Consider the following 22,525-nt stretch of genomic DNA (forward strand, 5'->3'; position numbering starts at 1 on the left):
CTGCAAATAATGAAATTCCAATCCAATTTTAATCAGATTAACTTGCATGCTACATCTTAACTAAGTCTATTCAACATAAAATTTTTAGTTGCAATTAAAGGTATAAATACTTTGTTTCCTCATTGCAATATCAGGGAAAATATGTATCAATGATCATTGATCATTAATTAGGCAAAAACTCCAATAATTACATAGTCCTTACACAGCCGCACCTAGGTACATCATCACCAAAAGTCAGAAATCCTATGATTGGTTTGAAAAAGTTATCCATTCTGCTCTCATATCTACTAGCCTTTTCATGGTGACATATTTTTCTCTTTTATATCCTTAATAAATAGAGTAACGTAACCCATTTGGGACCTCCCCTTTACCTTCTTCCCTTACACCTGTCCTTCTACGATTGTAGAATGTCCTTCCTTGTAGAATCCTTCTACAATATAATATGTGGATGTAGGTTGTTTTCAGCAGGCCACCATTCCCCATGATGAGGCCAACTAACTTTCCCCATCTTCTCCATGCGGTTTTTGGAATACTTCTCTTTTCTCCCACTATTCTTAGCACCTCACAATTTACATGATTGCTCCAATTTATCTGCATTCACTTCACGAGCACCACATTTCAAATGCTTCCACTCTTGCCTTATGTGCACTAATCAGCATTCAACCCTTGCTACCATAGAGAGATATGCTCCAAATGTAACATCTGATGAATTGTTTCCTCACTTCCATACTTGTATTTTCAGCTGTAGATTCTTCTTTTTGTAGAAAGCCCTCTTCACCTGCGCTATTCTATAGACTATTTCTTTCCTGCTTCATCCATTGTCGGTAATGCGGCTCCCTTGGTACCAAATTTTTTTCATTCCCGTCAACTTTTTTGCAGTTGGGTCCAGATGTTATCACCAGTGGCACAGCGAGGGGGGGGGGGGTTTTGGGGGATAAAACCCCAGAGCTCAGAGAAATTTTTAAGTTTAATCTATTTTACTTAATGGATTAGTAGGACTTATAGAATAGTGTTAGGATCAATCAAATATCTCTCATAAAGCGGTAAAACTAGTCATTTTGAACCATTAATCTTAAAATTTTCTGGAGGAGGGCCCCCACAACTCCCACTTACCCTAATGGGTATGCAATACCCCCACACCCATAAGTATTAGTTGCGCCTAAAACCCCCCCAGCCTTGATTCCCAGCTGCGCCCCTGGTTATCACTGCTACTTGGTTTTATTTAAACTGTGCACAGTAGTAAAACCGTTGTAGAGCACACAAATTTCATTCAGAATTCGAATCATTGAATACAAGTAATCAAAGGTCTTCGCAAAGTCAACAAATGCAATCAAAGTCTGTTTTTTCTTCTCTATTCTCTTCTCTATGAGAAACCTAATGACAAAATTGCTTCTTAGGCCCATGCTTTTCCTAAATCTAAATTGGTCCTTTTCCAGGGATTCTTCTACCCTTCATTCTATTCTACTGTAGATGATTCTCCTAAAATTTTCACACTTCTCTGCTCTCTTCTTTTTTGGATTGGGAATGATGATGTTTTTCTTGAAGTCACTGGGTACATCCCCTGTTGAATACTTTTTGCAAATGGTTTTGTACAGCTGAGTCTTCTGAGTCTTCTTCTTCTGAGAGAAGAGAAGACTTAACTCAGTCTTCTGAAGAAGACTGAGTTAAGTCTTCTCTTCTGCATTTTTGATACGCTCAACTGGAAATCATCTATTCCCAGAGCATTATTCATTTTTATTTTTCAGGTCCCTTGTTGCAGCATCAAATTTCAATCTAAAACTGCTGACTCCATTGTCATCCACTTTCCTCTTTGATGAATTTTGGGCTGAATTTGCTTCCATTGTATAACTCCTCCAGGTATTCACTCCATCTCTTCACTTTCTCCTCGTTTTTAATCAAAATATTTCCATACTTGTCCCTTATGATATTATGTCTTGTACTCCATTCCTTGCAATGATTCCTCACTACACCATAGGCCGCTTCCACTTTCTCTTGCACGAGATCTCAATGCATACCCTTCCATTGATTCATCATCCACACTTCTCTAGTTTTTCTAGTTTTGCAACACATCTCGTTCCTTATTCTCTTGAAGCAAGGCTGTCCTACCTCAGCTTTTGCGTTATTATACTCACTCTGTTCTTCAATGATGTCTAAGACGGCATCCATGATCCATGGCTTCTTCTTAACAAATTGTCTTTGCCTTAGAATTTCTCTTTCGGCCTCCTGAAGTCCACTTTTAATATTTTTCCAACTATCCTATTCCGATTTCTCAGTCAGATATAATCTTATCTTGTTCAACCACTAAAAAGAGATTTAACACTAAATGTCTCCTGTTGTGCACAAATTCATAAGAGGAATTCTTTAATGCAAGCACTTATTGGTAGTTACATTATTCACTTGGTAAAGAACCTTTTTTTGACATTGCTTGATGTACACTTATAGCGGACTCAATCATTTAGACTAGACCCCATTTTCAGCCTACTACAACTGTATGTACAGCCTTACCTTTCATTATCATCAACAGTCATCAATCCTTAGATTAGTTTTCCACAGCTCTCAAATCAATTCTCTCATTGCCTAATCTTTTAACACCTATATTATTCTTCTGCTTTACATCCTTCTCTATGGATCTCATCCATGGCCTACCTCTGGCATTATTCTCTTCCACCTTTCCTTCAACAATAATTTTTATTACACCATAGTGTCTCATGATGCAGCTGATTAAATTATCCTGTCTTATACCCTGGTTTTTTTTAAAGACTTCTCTCCTTAATCTTCTTATAACTTCCACATCACTCACACAATCTATCCAGTTGATCAATTGAATGGTTTGCGGCGTAACTTAGTGAAATTGCCTCATATTAAAATGAAAAAACTTTGTAAATTTCACATTAATTTTAATAACACGACCAGTTTCATCGCTGCGCGACATCATCAGGTGCATATATCACCGTGCTTTCCTGTATATGCACCTGATGATGTCGCGCAGCGATGAAACTGGTCGTGTTATTAAAATTAATGTGAAATTTACAAAGTTTTTTTCATTTTAATATCCAGTTGATCATCATCATTCTCCTGAAGTACCACATTTCTCTACTGCTGTTATTACCCATACCTCACTACCATAAAGAAGCATTCTCCAAATTTAAGTACTAATAAATTACTTCCTGACTTCAATGTTTATATCTTCAACTGTAAGAAGATTCCTCTTTCTGAATAATGTCCTCTTTTCTTGGGCTATTTTACGGACTACATACTTCCTTCCCACAGAGTTCCCACTCTACCTAAATTATAAAATTCATGGTTTTTTCCAGGTTTTCACGGTCTAAGTATCGTCAAATTCACCGTCTGTTGACGAGCCATTAAAGGTAGAAATATTGATCACGTAACAATCACGTAAACTAAAAATTTATCAAATGCGACACACGTTGTGAATGGGTGCTTTTCATTCATCGACAAAAGTTGACTTGCCTAACGGTTTTCGTGTTCCATTCTGTGTGTGTCGCCCACTGCTGTGACACGAGTCAACAAATGATTACAAGCAGGAATTGGAGACTTATAAACAGTTTTCGTGAGTCAACACTAGTCGACACGTGAGCCACATGAATGGCAAGCACCAAATACATACGCAGCAATGAAAGTGCTATCTATAATGACGTCACCCATCGTTAGCAAAATTCAGGGCCGGCTAAAGGTTATGAGTGGAAAAATGGAGGGAGAAGGGTAGTGGGGAAGTGAAGAAGTGTCTGAGTTTTTGCCAGAGTTAATAAATACTTTGGTTAATGGCCTTCCAATCACAGGTCAGGCTTAAGGTCAGTGTGTCGTCATGGCACACAGAACTACAATTGTGCTGCAAATAAACGTGTGCAGATAAATGCATGGATAGTATCTGGGCGTGAATGACCTTGAAACTTGATCGACACATCAATTTTTCTTTTGATCTGTCAATCGAAGTTCTACAATCAAGTTTGAGAGATTTTTAAGTTATTATGACGAAATTCACAGTTTTAAGGTTTTCACAGTTGAGTGGGAGCCCTGTTCCTAGCTTAAGGTTGGTCTTCACCTCTCCTCTTTCATAGCTCATGCTGTATTCTTCGGGTCTTTCTGTCTCCGCTATGACTACTATGTCATTAGCAAATTGTAGAATGCCAATTTTTTCACCAAGGATTTTCACTCCTGCCGCTTTCTCTTTTACAGTGGAACCTCGTTAAAGTGAGTACGGGCTATAGCGACACCCCCGCTATTACGAGAGATAGCCGATGCACCGTCGATTGACCCTATAATAAGCGTGTTAAAAAATTCGTTTTTACGAGACCCTTTCGGTGTTGGCTCTCGCCATAGCGAGGGTTTCACCGCCGGAAGACTTTCATGAAGACTCCTTAACCTCTGTAATTGCTAGCGATCTGTTAGAAATGAAGTTAATGGAGTGCTCAGTCTCAAATTTATGTGGTAAACTGTCGTTTGATAAATATAATGATGACAAAACAATGCTTTGTATGATTTTTATTCAGTGCGGCGCTTATAAATTGTTTGAATAGTTGGTCGTTATTTGAGTAAGGAAATTTAGTGATGCAAAAAAACATAGCCTTTCTTCTGGATTTATGCTTACGTTTATCGGATAGATGTTTATCTGTCGCCGCACCACTCCTGTTCCTGTACATCTGTTCGCAACAGGTATATTGGCTATTATTTTCTCCACCTCCGGTAAAGCGACAATTCGCTATAGCGAGTGATTATTAGTGCACCGTGGGGTGTCGTTATATCGAGGTTTCACTGTATTCCATTGATAGCTTCCTCAAAGAAAACTTTAAAGTTACTGGAGACAGAAAAACACCCTTGCCTCACTCCTTTCCTAATTCTTGCTTCTTTGGAGCTGGATCCAGATTTATCATAGCTACTTGGTTTTTAAATAAATTGTGAATAATTCTCCAGTCATTACAAATCACTCCCATTTCTCTTAGTATTGTAAGTGCTGAATTCCAATCTACCCTATCAAAAATCTGATCTAGATCCACAAAGACCATGAACGTAGGCTTATTCTTCTCCATTCTCTTCTCTACGAGAGGCCGAAGAGCTAATATGGCTTCCCTTGTGCCCTTGTTTTTTCTAATTCCAAATTTGTCTTCGTCCGGGAACTCCTTTCCGTTAAACTCTCCGACAGATGATTCTTCTAAATATGTATCTTCACTGCATGAGTCGTTAGGCTAATGAAACTAAAATCTTCACATTTCTGCACTCTCTTCTTTTTGGGAATAGGTATAATGTTCTTCTTGAAGACCCTTGATATATTTCCTGATGAGTGCATGTTGAAAGGAAGAGCTGAATTAATATATTTTCCACTCCATTTTTAATAACGAATATCATCAACTCCAGATGCTTTACTCATCCATAAGTCCATTTTTGCAGAATCAAATTTGGACCTTAATATTGAAGCTCCCATATCATCCATTTCAACTTCACTTTCCTCATCAATTATTTGTGATGCAAGATTATTGCCCTAGTATAACTCTTCCAGTATCTTCTTCCATCTCTTCAGTTTGTCTTCATTTTCAATCAAGAGATTTCCATCCTTGCACTTAAAGGTATTGCATCTCACGCTCTGTTCCTTGGATTGGTTCCTCACTTTCGTATAGGCAGCTTCTTCTTATAGCCATGAGAGGTTGCGAAATGTTGTCGCTTTTTGTCCACGACTTCTTATTCGACAATAGGGTGGTTTCCTATTATTTTTTTATTGCCTAAATTGAAAGATTATTACTCCTGGAGTATGTATTTCACGCTTTTAGATTTTTAAATGACGATATCTATTTTTTGCGATTACATGAAAAGTGAAAATTTTCAAGCGCGAGAAAACGTGATGGCTAAGTATGAATGCCAGGAAAACTCCCGTGTGACGTCATTCTGGTTCCTGCTGCCGCAAGTGAAGTGACCTTGGGGCAAGGCTCTGAGCGCTGATACGACGCAGGATGCTAGCAGGTAGCAGAGTACCATGCTCGCTGGTAGCGCTTGGCTTAAATAAGGATTATTATTACCTTATCAAACGAGGAAAAATTTCCGACCTTAGCCTTTTAATAGGTGATTTAATAGGTGATTATTGAGACATGTTTCCCTGATTCCCCTAGGTGATTTAATAGGTGATTATCGAGACATGTTTCCCTGACCTCTGTGCCTCATGCATGCATTGGTAATCTCAGACGATGCAAAACTCCTATCTACTCGTATAGAAACTAGGTCCCTGTGACGTCACGTGGAGTGGCATCGCATGGGCGCCAATCTGGCCTTTTTCAAATGCGGTTAAAATTGACCATTGCCATTCGTCTGAACTGGGATTTCTAAAACCAAATAATTTGTATATTATGAATACACTAACGGTGGGTAACGAATCGCAATCATTGCCTTTCGTTTTCTTTGATGAAGGAAACTACCCTATTAAACTCGCTAGGCTCCATATCTAGATGTTGACCTACCATCCACTACCCAGTGGACACACTTGGTAGCTTTAGGCTTAGCCGTGAGACTTTCGTTCCAGCACTCAATTAAAATTTTTTTAACCCAATTAGTCAAGGATAAGTATTTCTTTTAGTTACATGCTATTTTTTGTTTTGTCCTGGTAAGGCCGTTTTACATGGGGCACGGAATTGTGCAGGTTAGAACTGCAATAATTTTTAAAATGGCATGGAATTGCACGAATACATGAAGGAAATTGGACCAGGGGCTATTTTGCCATCTCAAGTCCATGCATTCTCACATGTGTTCTAACAATTCACCACTTTGAACAAGAAAAATTTGACTGCACCTTCGTACACATGTCAGATTGTGAAAGCACATGTGCCCCAGGTAAAACGGCTTAAGCAATATCAATAACCAGCAGATTTTACAGTCTCCTAAAATTTTAACAGAATACATAGTTAAAAATATTACCTGATTCATATCCCCACCAGGATTTTTATCAAAGAACCATGCGCCAATGAGAGTGAGGAATCTCGCAACACAGCAATGAATTTGGTCTTCTTGGCTGACAGTCAGTTGATTTTCTCCTTGCAATTGGTTTTCAGCCAGTTTGATCTGGTGAGCATCAAGCCAAGTGTTATTCTTCTCCAGCATTCTTTGTAGATTCCCTTCAGCCCCTTCAAATGACTGAGGACATACCAGACTGGAAAAAAGATTAAAATGAAATATATGCACACTTTTTTTGCCAAATAAAGTCAACCCCATCATTTTTTAATCTAGACTTTTTGGAAAAAAAATCTCCACTTCAAAGATAGCCTTGAAGCTCCGGTGCTCAACATGTTTTATGCTCTTAGTGTTCAACTGAATAAATTTATTTAAATACTAACAAAAAACTGCTTAATATGCTTATTGATGTTTTAAAATGCATTACTATAAATCATTAATTTCATATAAAGTCCATGTTTTGCATTTTTGCTAATGTTGAGCATGAGAAATAAATAACTGCATAATTTTTTTTCCCTGGATATGTTTGAAACGAGAGGAGAGGTGCCCATTTTGGGATGACCACCATCTAATCACATAGCTAATAGCTTTAATAACTGGAAATTATTAGAGATTTTCTCATTTCTAAGGTTTAATTTTTATACAAGAGAGAAAAGCGCCCATTTTTCTCTCTTGTCTGCGCACCACCACCAACGAAGAACTTCCACACCCATAGTGAATTGCTGCATTCATGCAATTAAATAATTATATCTAGGTAGCGTTACTTCAAGCATGTTTGCAAAAGTTGAATTCTGTAACTTTGATAAAATATGACTAGACATCATCTAGCCATAACTTATTCATTGCAACAAAACATTCCGAAGAATTGAATGTCCTCATCTTCTCACAATGCTCTTCATACTACAACCTTTCTGAAACATTTAAAATAGTTTTAAACAATTAAAACCTGTAAGAAGTTTTAGCCATGTGACCCACTATATCAGGCAAAGAAAACTTTGTTTAAAAAGAAAACACGATCGGGTGTGCACATAGTGAATCAAAAATTTAGCTGTAACAGTCTCCTACAAATTTTACCTTTAAACCTTAAATTGGTATAGAAATTATTTTGACAAACTGTATTAGTTTCATGCATACTAAAATAAATCCTTTAATTTCCATCATCTCGCCATTCCACAAGCACATTTGAGTCATATTATCAAGATCGCACTGCATTTTTGAAGTCAGCCACTAGTGTACTTAAAGCAGAAAATTCTACAGGTTTCTTTACATTTAATTATTTTACCCATATTCTTACATCATTGTAGTCACTCAAGTATTTCTTTTTCAGACTGAATGAAGTAGAGGATTTTTTTACCTAAGGGGGGCAAAGCATTAAGTCTGAGAAGAATATCCCTTGTAAAAAGTGCTACAATCCAAAACAATCAGGGATGTAGCCAGGACGATGTGTTTAGGGGACAAAATCCAGGAGTCAGGGGGGTTGAACCCCCTCGTAAGAAAATATGAACATTTTCATCTCTAGAAATCACATTTTATGCTATTTTGGCACATAAAATTAAAATTGATGGGTTGTCGGGAAGCTGTTTTGCTAAAATATATTGGTGGAGTGAAATAAATTTGCTTTATAGGTTAATATTTTTCTGCCAATTGGTGTCGAGAGGCACATGCCCCTTGTGCCCCCCACCATGGCTATGTCACAGAAAACAATATATGTCACACAGAGAAAATAAAACTTTACTCACCACCTCATGTAGTGGTAGCTGGCATCAACGCTATGATTCTGAGTAGCAGCCAGAGTTCCAAGCTGATTATGAGGCATGCCTACTTCAGGGTTGAAATTTAGAGCCTAAAAAAATTAAGAGAGTTTCGGTTAATACTTTTCCAACAATGCATACTATAAGTAAATACTTAAGCTGCAATATTGCCTCAAGAACACAGGGGTTGAGGCACAAATTAAAATTTTCAAACAAAAAATTAACGAGGGGCACAATTTTCGTTCAAGAGGAAGAAAAAAATAATTTCAACAAGAGCACCAGCCTCAAAATTTTATATGTTTGGGACCAGTAAATCATCCTCCCTCATCACTCAAACACTAATCCCTAACAAAAAGGTGAGCTCTACTCTATCCTATGCACATCAACCTTCGAGTTAATACACTGAGTGAATGGAAATATTTTTTTAACGCCTTCCAATGCTGAGATGGTCACTAAAATTATGCCTCCACTTCTTGCAAGAAATTGAATGAGAATAGAAAAAAGTATAAGGGCCCTATAGGAGGCAGAGCAGTTTATTCTAATCTTGGAACCCCAAGTTTGAATCTTGCCTGCTTGGGTTTCCCCCCTCCCTGCTGTCAAAAAACGAAAAAAAAAGTCTTCTTTACGTCTTCGTTACAAAAAACTATTTTATTCGTCTTCTATATCCCAAAGTCGCACAACAATCACATTTCATATTGGCAACGTAAATAAAATAACAAAACAAACATTCATCATCACCTTGAACGTAAAAATGCAAAACCCTACAAAATATTAATTTTCACATTACAACACCTGCCCCCCACCCACACACACACAACAGGCATAGACATACTGTATTTCTCCATATTGTGAATTGATATATCTTTTGTGAGAATACAGTAATTTATTTGATCTATCAGTCATGCTCTTCCAATCACAATAATCAACTCCGTAAAGAAATATAATGCATTCATCAATGAAGAATTGGAAAAAATTAATTAAATTAAAGACTGCACACTAGCAATACCCCTTAAAAGTACAAATTAATGACAAACCATTAAAGTTTTCACAAGTGCTTATTACTAAAATTTTTTCAAAAGAAACACTAATTAATATAGCTACTTAAATTCTTGAAAGTAATTACTTATGGGACGGGTTTTGCTTAAGAGAGGATTTGTAAGTTCCTAGTTTCATAGCCTACCACTCCGTTGTTTCCATGGTATGGGACACAGCATTTGATAGCACTTGCATAGTATTCCCCTACTTCCCGTGACCTAGCAGCGGCTATTCCTATTCATAGTTATAAGTACATAGGGAGAGAGCCCTTAGGAAACCTCATATTGCTGAGCTCACCCTCTACCAAAGGTTCTTGACAAAGAGAATGGCCCAATGCACACCCAACTGTTGGCCATCGCCAAAAAATTCAGAAAGTTCACCCTTGGCAGGTGGTGATCCCAGCATTCCTGGCAGTCTGGGCATGCAGAGCTTACCTAGCCTACACCCAATACCCACCACTGCCATCCTAGTTATCTACATGATAACAGACTCCTGTATCTAATGTCTGTTATAGATGCAGCAAAAAAAAACTCACTTGAAAATAATATCTGGTAGACAGAGTAGCATCCCAGCATGGGTGAAGATCTGAAAGGTATCTGCTAAGATCCCCAAGATATACCAAGCATCGATGGACAGCTTGACGAGCCCATTCCACTCCACTAACTTCAGGCAGTTTACCAACAGAGGATTTCCCTGAAAGGTAATAATTTTATCTGTAACCAGGAAGTTCAAAGAAAAATTTGCAAATCATTATCACCCAATTGTATTTACCAAAAAATGTAATATAATTGAGTGAGATTCGAGTGATTTCCTTTATAAACACTTAGGCACAGAAATTCATACAAGAAAAATGTGTGCAAAAACTTGGTGGCCAATGGATACGAGCAATTCTCTGTTCTGTGCCGACATTGAGTTGAAAATAAAAAGCACTACAACATATCTAGTTAATCTCGTTTGTTTTCTTTACTAAATTTCTGTTCCTAACTCTCTTAAAAAAAGTCACTTATAACCCTTGGCTTCTCACCCCCTCAATGATGCGGCAATAGTATTAATAGTATACAGGCTAAGTACTTAATTTGCATATGAAAACAATGACTCACACCCAAAAACTAACACAAAGCCACCAAATTGCAAAAGTAAACCAATTCCAGCCGTGGAAAAAATCTTTCAGAAAACAACCATACCTTTAGCAAGTCCACCATCATCTACAACCAATGGAAAGTCGATGATTCCTCTGAGGTCCAATTTATACTCGATTTGCATTCTAAATATTAAATGATGGTAGTTCCCCACACCAGCTGTCAAATGCTTCTGCAGATAGGCAATATCTTCTACACCCCAAGCATTTCCCTGTACGTCAAAACAGAAAGAAGTATAAGCTGGCATATAAGTTGTGTATTTCACATAATTGAAGTAAATAGGAAATAGATTGCACTTCAAATTCACGATGAATATAAATCCTGGATGATACCTCAATGTCAGACTCAGTATGAATTTCATTCAAATTATTTGTGCTCTCATCTCATTCAAATTTTATCAGGAGAAAAGAAGATCACAAAAGGTACCTTTCTCAGCCTTTTAGCTGCGGTCAGGGCTTCATAGTAACCCTTTCTCCACAGTAACTCCTCTCCTTTTCTTCCATACCCAACTGGATCTGAAAATATAAGCCTCTCACAATACTCTCTCAATCTGGCTCGATGAGTTTCCATATGAGGCAAGAATAAATCCGCACATGATTTGGCCTTCCCTTGTTGATCGTCTAGGTATCGCACAGCCTCCGATATCGTCCTAAAACGATTGACAAAAATATGAGCAATACCATCAACCAATAAATTTCCCAGAGATTAAGAGGGAAATCAACAAGAGCCTCTACTTTTTTACTCGAAATAAAAAATCGACTTACTTTACAGGAATGGCAACTAATTATATCGCAACGGATATCACATGCTGATAACACAATGTATATTAAAACCTTTCAATATTTAAAATCCTACAATAACCCAAAAATGTGGGAAATCATCGTTTTTTGGCCCAATATCATTTTAACATACCTATACAGACGTTTCGTTAGGTCCACATTCTCAGCCCTCCCTTCTGTAATAGGGTTGTAAAACTTCTTCATGGTGTCAACTCATCTTACAGCTGAAATTATGGCGAGACAATTTTCATTTTCCACACATCCTGATAAAAGAGAATTCATGATCTCGCTCAGGTTGGGTTTTGAACTTCATTTCATGGGTTACAGAGGGCAGTTTCTCCCAGAGATCGGAGGCACCGGATGTTGCGCATTTGAGCGTTCACTTTGTTTATCCCTGATGTTGTGTTGATGTCTGTATTTAGTGGAAGAGGGTTTAACTTTCGTATTTCTTGGTGATTGCTTGGAATTATTGCGATAAAATGAGTCGTAGAAGAGCTCACGATAATGACGACGGTTATGGTAATGTTTATTATACAGTTTAGATTTATTTATTGCAGCTAATTCGTGAATTTACCCTAGCATCCCGCTCTTGAAGCGGCTTTCAGAATTCGGCCCCATTATCTTTTATAATATTGTCACCTTTCATCAATTTTATGTGTTCAGTTGGTGTGTGACTATGCATGGCAACATTTTATTACTCGATCGTATCTCAATATCTGACATTAATATGCCAGTCGTCCTTCTGGAGGCATTTTGCTCTTATAGTCTGTTCCCTAATTTATATCTTAATGTTAACTATAATGTGCGGTAAAAATTCTTCCATGGAGCCACCAAACGGAGCATTGCTTTTTGTTGAACCTCATGCAATAATTACCGCTGAATTTTCTGCAATTATTTCTGATTTGTACGTGGCATAATGCCTTGAGCCAGTAAGAGTTTGGCAGTTATAGCTCAAGGATATAGCACTAACAATCACCAATTATCCTTTAGATAATCATAATTCATATTACCATGGGCATAATATATTAAGTTTGGGAATTTCCATTGCAAGAAAATGCGACATAAATCACTAATGTTCAGTTCCTTTCTTGGCTCTCAAGTGCTCCTTCAGTCATCCATTTTTAATGACAAAATAGGGTCGTATTTCATGTCTAATAGAAAATTCTGGAGAGCAAATATACTGCTACGTTTATCATATGATTTTTATGGAAGTAATTTTCTCGAATCTTTGAAGGTATATAATTAAATTGGTGATGGCAACAGCGCAATATTCAAAGAAAAAACTTTCTAGTTTTCGTCTCATGCACGCCATTATTAATTTTTTCTATACAATAGTACCTTGCTGAGATATTGCATTTAGCAGTCAATGGAAAGAACGTGAGGTACTGTTAGGACTTCAGACGAATGAAATATAGTTACACTTCTAATTTAAAAGTAAATAGATCCCATTTATTGGTGTAGTTTTGCATCTCTCGAAAACGATTAAAATCTTACAATCAATGTCAGTTGTATGAATCTAGTCAATCATATTAAAGGCATCATGAATGAGGGAAACCAATACTTTCATCTTGACTCTCTAGAAACAGTTTGTATTTGGGTATGAAAAGTATCTCAATCTCCAAAAAGATTTACTTCTTTTGTCGTTCTAAATCTTATCACTGATTGAATGGTAGACTTTTCATATTTCAAATCAATTCACCTATGTTTCTTAACGCTATTTATCTGTTCCATCAGCAAGATTGTAATTTGCCAAAATCATTTTTAATTCACTCAAAATTTTGTGCCTTCATTGCAGCCACCATAAAATCACATATTTTCTTCATATTTCTTGTATTTTTCTGTTTATAGTTTACTTATTACCATTGATTATGTGTTTCTGTTTCAGAGAGGGCATATAAAAAGAGGCGCCGTGTCTCAGAAAATCAAGAAATAGAAGACCGGTTGGAGTCTTTGATAATTCGTGTGGGCGAGAAGGTGAGACCAAAATTCTTTTCGAGCCACTAATAAATAAATCCCCCCTTCAGAACTCGGAGAAATTTTAAAATTTAATGCATATTACTTAATTGGATAAATATTACTAGTAGAATAGTGTAAGGATTAATGAAATATCCCTAAGAAAGCCTTAAAACTCACCCTTTGGAATCATTTATCTTCAAAATTTTCTGGGGAGGGCACCTGCATCTCCTGTATTCCATACCCCTAGTATTAGTTGCGACTAAAACCTCCCCTAGCCTTAAATCCTAACTGCACGTCTGTCTTGGTGAACTTTTCCTTATTAGTTTTGCATGTAAATCTATATTTTTAATTTACAATGTCACTACTTGACAATGTCTATTGTGCTTCATACCATCTAATGATAAATAAATTGACTGATTGATTGATCACTTTAACTTCAGATCACCATTCCCACAAAATTGTGATTAATTGAGCGATTGAGGCTCCTGCTTTCCATAACTTTGACTGAAAATTTCAGGCCAACTAGTGACTGGGTTTTAGGCAGGTCATCCTTTAGGGTGTTGCTGTGGTATGAAGTGGATAATTTGTTGCATTCCAGTTAGGCATCTACTCACTTGCAATACTATCCTCAAAATTTTGAGAACTTCCCCTTTTCAATGCTGAGAGTAATACTTTTTGCACCCCTACGAAAGATCCAAGTGTTCAAGTTGTGATCATTCTCTATGAATTAGGTTTTTCCCTCTCCTTTTTTGTCTGGGCAAAAGTAAAACACTTAATCCTGGGCAATATAGATGGAGTAATAATTCATCCACAAGGTTCCAATCTTTTTCTGTGCTGATAGGGAGTAGTTTTTTCAGTCCTATTCCTATATGCCTTTGCCTTGAATATTGTCATGTTCAATTGATTTTCAATGGTATTAGTTTTCATATGTTATCGTCAGCAAAAGCTGGCTATTGATGTCAACGGCTTTCGGGGCCAGTTTTGTATTGCACTTTGTCACGCGAGCTTTCGCGCCCATTTCAGGTCGCATAATCAGGCGATGAGGCTCATTCGTCGCCTGATTATGCGACCTGAAATGGCTGGGAAAGCTCGCGTGACAAAGCGCAATACGCAGCTGCCCCCAAAAGTTGTCGACATCAATGAATCTCACTGCCCAAGCCTACGTTCCAAAAGCTGGCTATTTTGACATAGTGTTAATAACAAGTTTGTAGAGAAAAATGGTGCCTCTGCAATTCATTATGGAGATCAACGTAGTTCTTGGATATTGCACTCATTAGAAAATTTTTGGAGGAGGTGAATGAAAATTTTAAGGTGCTTCATAATTACTTATTAGTTTAAATCTTGCCACCTGTGTTCATGTCTGCTCACAAAATCCCCCATTCATGCAGTAATTAACTCACTGTTTTGAGGGAAAAATGCCTCTTTCTTAGCCACCTGCAATCATCCTGATACTCCTTGAGAAAATAGCATCGTGTAGGCATGACAAAATTGCATCGTGTATCATACATGAAGGCTAAACCTTGGATTTTAACCCAGGACCCTCTTGTCTGAAACCCATCAAAAAGCCATAACTCAAGTCTACCCTCACACATCTCTCAAAGGGGGATTCTTATATTTACATGCTTTGCTTTTTGTAATGTAAAAATTGCTATAGTCTTTCAGTAACTATAAAAATGAATTTACTTTTAGAGCACCTCATCTCTGGAAAGTAATTTGGAAGGACTTGCCAGTGTATTGGAAGCAGATTTGGCTAGCTTCAAGAATAAGATTTTGAGGATATTATCAGATTGTGCAATAAAGATGCCAGAAAAATGCACAATATACACCACCTTGGTTGGTCTCCTGAATGCAAAAAATTACAACTTTGGCGGTGAGGTAAGTGTATTGGAATTCATTATTGTTTTTTCCCCATAGTATTTCTTACCTTATGTAGAGCTCTTCAGTTTTTGCAAATTTTATGGTTCTTTACACTTTTTTCATGAGGTATTAACCTGTAAAACACTATCTTAATCATTAAAAAAAATCATAATAATTATTATGAATACTAAAAATCATGTAAAAACTGCAAACAATATGATGTCAAGGAAATTTGCTTTTACAAAACTCAAGGAATCCAAATGAAATGTTATTAAAAATCATGCATCCTCCTTTAAGTAATGTAAGAAGTAGCTGAGTCCATTATTTTAGTTCATTATGCAGGAGTACTTACTGTTTTGTACATTTATTTAGTTCATGGAGTATATGGTGCGGAATTTCAAAGAAAATTTGAAGAGCTGTAAGTGGGATGCTGCTCGCTATTCCTTGAGGTTTTTAGCTGACTTGGTCAACTGCCATGTAATCGCTGCTGGCTCTCTTTTGCAACTCTTGGACAACATGGTTGATGCTGCTAAAGAGGATGGTGTTCCTCAGGTTTGTATGAGTTTATTTTTGGTTTTATATCTTATAAACAATATAAGTGCCTGCCCTGGTGGCGGCGGGGTAACATTTTCGCCTGCCAAACAAGAGGTCGCGGGTTCGAGTCCCGCCTGGGTAGGTTTCCCTGGTCAAGGGCATGGTTGTTTGTGTACGTTTACTTGTTACATTTGTTGAACACTCAGGTGTAAAATGGCCAATAAGAGCTGTATACGGTGGTTTGAAAACAAAATTTAAAAAAATAAGTTTGGATCTGCAGTAATTTTCATTCATTCATGCATCATCATTCTACATTTTTTTAATTCTACATATCACATTTAGTCTTCAAATACGTAACATAATTGTCTGCAGGAACATATACACCAGTGATGGCCATTGATTCATTTGTTATAAACAATATCCATTATGATGTCTACCCCTTAATTGCAATATATATTACTTTGATCAGTTTATGTTTCAAATTTTTTTCAAGTTTCAAAGAAATGGGTTAAGACAGAGTCAAAACGTTTGTTATACATATATACAACTTATCGCTGACACTGGTTGTGGTCATTAGCTTAGTATTTCCTATTATTATAGTGTTTTATTAGTTCAATGGCCATGGTGAGAATGCTCATTCTAATGACTCCAGGAGGCTTCCACATGAATGTATGGGAAATCAAATGAAAATTGTATGGCACTGTGACTAATTTTGCCTATGAGTTGGTTCTTTACCCCACCATAATTAATATGGTTTCCATACTCAATCCATGATGAATTATGTAGTTTTGAAATCTATTCTTATTATATTTTATTTTCTTATTATATTATAATATTAAAATATTTATTTGCTGAATAATCTTAGCTTCACTTTTGGGTATTATATTTCATGTTGCTTGTTTCAGACCTTCAGTATTGTTTACAGTTATAAATCTTCTTTTATTATTTGTCAGCATTCAGTCAGTTGAAAAAAAATATTTGCGTGGTCTATAATCATTAATATGATATGCACAATATAAATATTTATTTAGTTTTATACTCCTACCAAAGAATTAATGAGTAACCATTAAATTCCTTTTGCAGGTTAGGAAAGACTGGTATGTTTTTGCTGTGCTCGCCACTCTTCCTTGGGTAGGAAGAGAATTGTATGAGAAGAAGGAGCAAGCTTTTGAGCATTTACTCACCACCATTGAAATATTTGTTAGAAAAAGGACTAAGCATCATCATGCTGCTCTTCAAGTGTGGTATTCAGGCACTGTTCATCCACAAGAAGAGGTATGCAGTCATTATTTTTTAATTAAATTTCTTCTGGAAATTATTTGGAAAAAACGTGTTTTGCATGAGTCTTAGAATTAAATAAAGATAATGCCAAGTTTCCCATTCTATTAGAAAAAGGAGTGAAGGTACAGAATACAGTAAAACCCCTTATTTACACTTTTCTGGGGACCCAAGAAAAAAAGTGTAAATTGTGGGAAAATGCAAATCGTGGGAAATAGAGAATTTTCACTTTTATTCATATACTGGCTTTGGAAATGTTAATTTTTTAATTGTTCACTAAGCATTATTCCATAGCACTGTTTCCCTCTGAAGCACAGTGTTTTTGCTGGCAGCAAAAATTAAAAAATAATCCTGTTTTGTCTGCACTGAAAACATCTTTTGGGCTGTAACCTTCCAAAACTCTAATATATTCAGATTCTTTCCACTGAGTTGCTGTCTCTATGTTAACATCTTTGCTTTCACCACTCACCATCTTATATACAAGACTGTACCTATTTTTGAATTTGTCCAACCAACCATTATAGATGCCGTGGAATCTTCGATTCCCAATCTTGTGGGGAAATACTTTTTCTCAAGGGCCTTTGGGCCTGTTTACACGATACATTAACACGTACGAGTTAATTTCTACTTGCATGAATGATTTTTGTGGACCGGAACGGGACATGTACGAATGTAGGCAGGGGCAGATCCAGGATTTTTTTCTGGGAGGGGCACTAGAGGGCCTGACAGGCAAAAGATCTTGTCTTAATTGAGATTAAAAACAAGATATAACAATGACTCTACAAAATTCTCTTTATTTTTATATCAAAGTTATTCTTATTGAATTAAATGATTGAGCCTCCTTGAGTAATACACAAAACAAAGCGAACATAATGATGACCATCAGGGGCGGATCCAGGATTTCTTTCTGGGGGGCACAAGCAATGCCGTATCCAGGATTTTGATCTGGAGTGGGGGGGGGCACAATGATACCACGTTATACAAAATGAACGCAATGATAACCGGACCGTATTAAAAATCTTCCATATTTTTAAGTGTCTGGGGGGGCACGTGCCCCCCCCCCCCCCCCCCCATAGATCCTCCTATGATAACCGTATTCAAATTTTGTCTCTTTTTTTAAGCATCTGGGGGGGCACGTCCCCTTCCCCTAAATCCGACTATGAATGCATGAACCAAATTTGAACAGGTTCTATTTTCTGTTCGTGCATATACGCACAAGTTGGGTGAATACACGGTGCATTTTCGTGTTCATAATTTAGACATTAACATGTACAGGTTAATGTACTATGTAAACAGGCCTTTAGATGACACCTATGCTGGGACATTTGATGATCTTGCACCTAAAAACTACTCTTTTAGAATTCGTTCTATTTATAAATAGAATATATTCTTACCTGGAATTCTTCACATATATTCTCTTTTTTGATAAATTTCCGCACTGGTTTGCATATTTTACTGGTTTGCATATTTTACTATGGAATCGCGATTTTTCACCACGGTATTGAATGTTGAGCCTGGGAATCCGAACGGATTGCCAGTCCCAACATTCGAGTCGCCAGCGTTTGAATCGATGCGGGTTCCGGTGTGGGAATCAACTATCTCTATAATTTTCATTTTCTCGTCAATTAAAAATGTCCGTTTTTCACCTCGAATTTCCATTTTCAAGCCGGATCGATTCTATTTCCCGTACAAGTTGAGGGTAACTCGAGTTGCCGATCGGCAACACACGAGTATCTGACCTACTCCTCGGCGATCAAGTGCGTAGTACAAACTGTCATGGGACTTCATAATTTTTGAAATTTACAATAGTTTGCGATACACTGCTATTTGAATGGGATAATTCAAGTTTAAATAAGTTTTTTTTAAGTATTTAATTAACCCATAATTGCTACGCAACTGTTGAATGAAGTCAGCGCAAATGATCCCAGTTGTCGGTCAAGTTATTTAGTTCCGGCATTTATCACGTCTGGTTCCCTTGCAAACTCTCGTATCAAATTATCGACTACATGATAACTGTCAACATTCCTTCAGGAGTTCTTGCATTATAATTAATACATAGCTCGATTGCTCAATACACCTATTTTCATATCGTGAATCTTTTCGCCGCTGACAGAAAACGAGATGACGTAGTTCAACTTTCCGACGTTAGTGGCGTTCTGTCCCGCCACATTCAAATTCTTCCCGAAAATAGTTCTCATTACGTCTTTCTCTCTTAGATTTTTAAATAAAAATGCGCGAAAGGAAGCCAAAAGACTGTTTTAAGGGCTGATATGCGCGATTAATTGTTTTACTACGCAAAAATTTTTTTTAGTCGGCAAGTCGTGATGCACATGGCGGGAAAACGAAAAAAACACGGCGTAAATACAGGGTTCTATTTACATTGGAGAGAAAGGAAATATGACGGGACCCAGAAAAAAACTTGCAATTTGCGGGAAAACGTAAATTCCGATAACGCAAATACGGGGTTTTACTGTATTTTGGTGGTTTTGAGAATGGGTTTTATAAGAATTTTGTCTATGGTATTCAGGAGCTTCCATGGCTTTCCATGACTGTCAAATTGTGAAGAATGATAATAATTAATATAATACATAATATGTAATAATTTCTGACTGTATTGTAATATTTGTTGTTTTTAACTGTTAGATACTCTATTAAATAGGAGATTAAAGCTCTCTCCTCTGGAATTGTATCGTAGTGAATAATTTACTGCAACTTTGTACTATATCTTCTTAAGTCGCCTACCAGTATTCATTATTTATGTATTAAAAATTATGAGTAATGCCATTTTTCATGCAATCTAATTCATTTGCCTGCAATTTCTTTTCAACAAGTTTTTTTGTTTGTTTTCTCAACAATGGGAACTATTTTGTCGCTACTACCTTTCACAACTACGGGAATCTATACACATCTGCCCACCAGTTTTCTCTGTGTTCTAATGTCATGGAGTTAATGATTTTTTTATCGGAGAAGTTTGTGCTTTGCAATTTAAAGTTAATGACAATGCTTAAATATTCTAGCATCCTTAATTATTTTGTACTCAATGCCAGGTTGTTGAATATTTTGCTGTGAAAAATTTAATGCATGTTCTTTTCTATTTCAAGATTCAAGACTCCCTCTTTCACCTTTATTTATCTATGTTATTTTTCTATTTAATCAGTATTTAGACTGCCTGTGGGCCCAGATCAAGAAGCTCAAACAGGACAATTGGGCAGAGAAGCACATTCCTCGCCCATACCTTGCTTTTGACAGTATTCTCTGTGAAGCTTTACAGCACACCCTTCCAGCAATCATTCCTCCTCCCCATCATGATAGTTACCAGTACCCAATGCCTTGGGTAGTATTTCGTATGTTTGACTACACTGACTGCCCAGAGGTAAGTAGATTCCTATTGAATTTTTTATTGTGGAAACCTGTTATCTCAGTTGAGGCATACTATGCTAATTGCTAATTTCTTCAGATTTTTGTGCATACAGTTATTTTACTACCATTCAGTTGTGTGCAATAACTGTCCTTGGGTAAGGACAAGCCTATCTAGTAGATATGTATCCTTTATGTCAGTTATTTCAGTGGCGGATACAGAAAACACTCAAGGAGGGGGCGCAAAAGACACATTGAGTTGCCTTTACTTTTATCCTGATAAAAAATAATCAAGTCACAGGCAGAGTAAAATAAAATTTTAATTAAAGTAATTGTACACATATGTATGGCGATGCCATCTTATGATATAAAAAAGTCACAATTGTGGTTCTGCAATGTTTGGCAATATGGCCAGACCCGCAAGGGAGGGGCGCACACCCCCCATCTGTATCCGCCACTGGTTATTTTTTGTAAAACAAGGACTTTTCAACTGTATCATTATTGCAGTTCTGTCTTACTATCTACCTTATCAATTGTGATTAAAAGTATGATGATTTCATTGGACTTAACACGTTGTGTACCGCGGTATTTAAATTCCTAGGAACGCCGATTCTGGGTGGAGGTGTTGAGATTGGAAATATGCCTTTGGTTTAAACATGGTTAAAAAGCTAATGTTTAGAATATAACTTTACCCAATCAAACGTTATGATGCATCAATTTATTATGAATAACGAACAACAACTGAAAACGTACTAACAAATACGTATTGTACGCTTTAAAATTGTTTAGGTTGACGCGCCTAAATGATGAGAATCTTCGTCATCCGTCCAGAACGTTCGGGGAAAAAATGACGAGAATTCTCACCATCCGTATGCAACGTGTTAACATAGAAAGGTTTATGTCAGACTCTATGAAAGTGCACTGCTACCTTAACCAGTAGAATAACCATAGAAATAATTATAATTTCCTTATTTTAAAAGTTTATGCTATTCAACTCTGTATTCTTTTTATTTGTCTTTTATTTTACACGTCATCTTTTTCTAAGTTGGTTTTAACTGTCTTTTTGTAATTTATGCAGGGGCCTAGCCTACCAGGGGCTCATTCCATAGAGAGATTCCTTATTGAGGAGCATCTTCATCAAATTCTAGAGATGCACCATTTAGAAAGGAAAGATTGGTGAGGCTAATTAACTGTCATTTAAGTTATAAATAAACTCTATGAAAATAATTAAATCTTCTAAAATCATTTTAAAATACTTCTTCTTTTTACAGTGCGGCCAACTTGCTGAATTACCCATACAAATTGAAAATTCCCCTTGATTACATGATTGTTGAAGTAATATTCGCGGAACTTTTCCACATGCCATCTCCAAGATTTTTGGAAATAGCGTATGGGTCTATTTTGATTGAACTATGCAAACTTGAGCCTAGCACCATGCCACAGGTATTGATTTTGATTGACTCAGCTGATGAGTTTGTTCATGGGTATCATAGTCTGAATTTTATGAACTTGGTATTTCTTATCCCTGCTACTTTTTTCCGTTCTAAACTCAGGTTTTAGCCCAGGCCACCGAGCTTCTTTACAGTCGAATTGACACTATGAACACTTCATGTTTTGACAGGTATGGTCCTTAGAAATGTTAGCCGATTGGTGCAATCTTATTATGCTTTTTTATATTTCAATATTTTTCCCATTGGTATTTCAGATTTGTGAACTGGTTCTCATATCACTTAAGTAATTTCCAATTTCGCTGGAGTTGGGATGATTGGGAAAGTTGTTTGCAGTTAGATCCAGAGCATCCCAGGCCTAAATTCATTCGAGAGGTCTTACTTAAGTCTTTGAGGTAACTATATATGTTATGTCTGTGAAAAGACAGATCATTGTTGTT

The 22,525-nt window shown here is 36.8% G+C and overlaps 2 protein-coding genes across 2 annotated transcripts in view; one reads left to right on the top strand and one right to left on the bottom strand.

The window, feature by feature from the left end:
- LOC124167231 (protein SMG5) overlaps positions 1-11,983 on the bottom strand; it is a 329,111-nt gene extending 317,128 nt beyond the window's left edge. Inside the window, exons 1-6 of the mRNA XM_046545102.1 lie at positions 11,789-11,983; positions 11,303-11,525; positions 10,922-11,087; positions 10,273-10,430; positions 8,691-8,794; positions 6,919-7,150 (exon numbers count right to left, since the gene is read on the bottom strand). Coding sequence (XP_046401058.1) covers positions 6,919-7,150; positions 8,691-8,794; positions 10,273-10,430; positions 10,922-11,087; positions 11,303-11,525; positions 11,789-11,859 — 954 coding nt within the window. The 5' untranslated portion in view covers positions 11,860-11,983. The remainder of the gene's footprint in view (positions 1-6,918; positions 7,151-8,690; positions 8,795-10,272; positions 10,431-10,921; positions 11,088-11,302; positions 11,526-11,788) is intronic.
- A 63-nt stretch (positions 11,984-12,046) lies between these two features.
- The window catches only part of LOC124167232 (nuclear cap-binding protein subunit 1), a 53,954-nt gene continuing 43,475 nt past the window's right edge, over positions 12,047-22,525 (top strand). Inside the window, exons 1-10 of the mRNA XM_046545104.1 lie at positions 12,047-12,174; positions 13,541-13,629; positions 15,301-15,486; positions 15,841-16,020; positions 17,086-17,277; positions 20,438-20,653; positions 21,716-21,813; positions 21,909-22,080; positions 22,191-22,258; positions 22,343-22,480. Coding sequence (XP_046401060.1) covers positions 12,135-12,174; positions 13,541-13,629; positions 15,301-15,486; positions 15,841-16,020; positions 17,086-17,277; positions 20,438-20,653; positions 21,716-21,813; positions 21,909-22,080; positions 22,191-22,258; positions 22,343-22,480 — 1,379 coding nt within the window. The 5' untranslated portion in view covers positions 12,047-12,134. The remainder of the gene's footprint in view (positions 12,175-13,540; positions 13,630-15,300; positions 15,487-15,840; positions 16,021-17,085; positions 17,278-20,437; positions 20,654-21,715; positions 21,814-21,908; positions 22,081-22,190; positions 22,259-22,342; positions 22,481-22,525) is intronic.

The sequence above is a fragment of the Ischnura elegans genome, chromosome 10 (assembly GCF_921293095.1).
Source record: "Ischnura elegans chromosome 10, ioIscEleg1.1, whole genome shotgun sequence".
Lineage (NCBI taxonomy): Eukaryota > Metazoa > Arthropoda > Insecta > Odonata > Coenagrionidae > Ischnura > Ischnura elegans.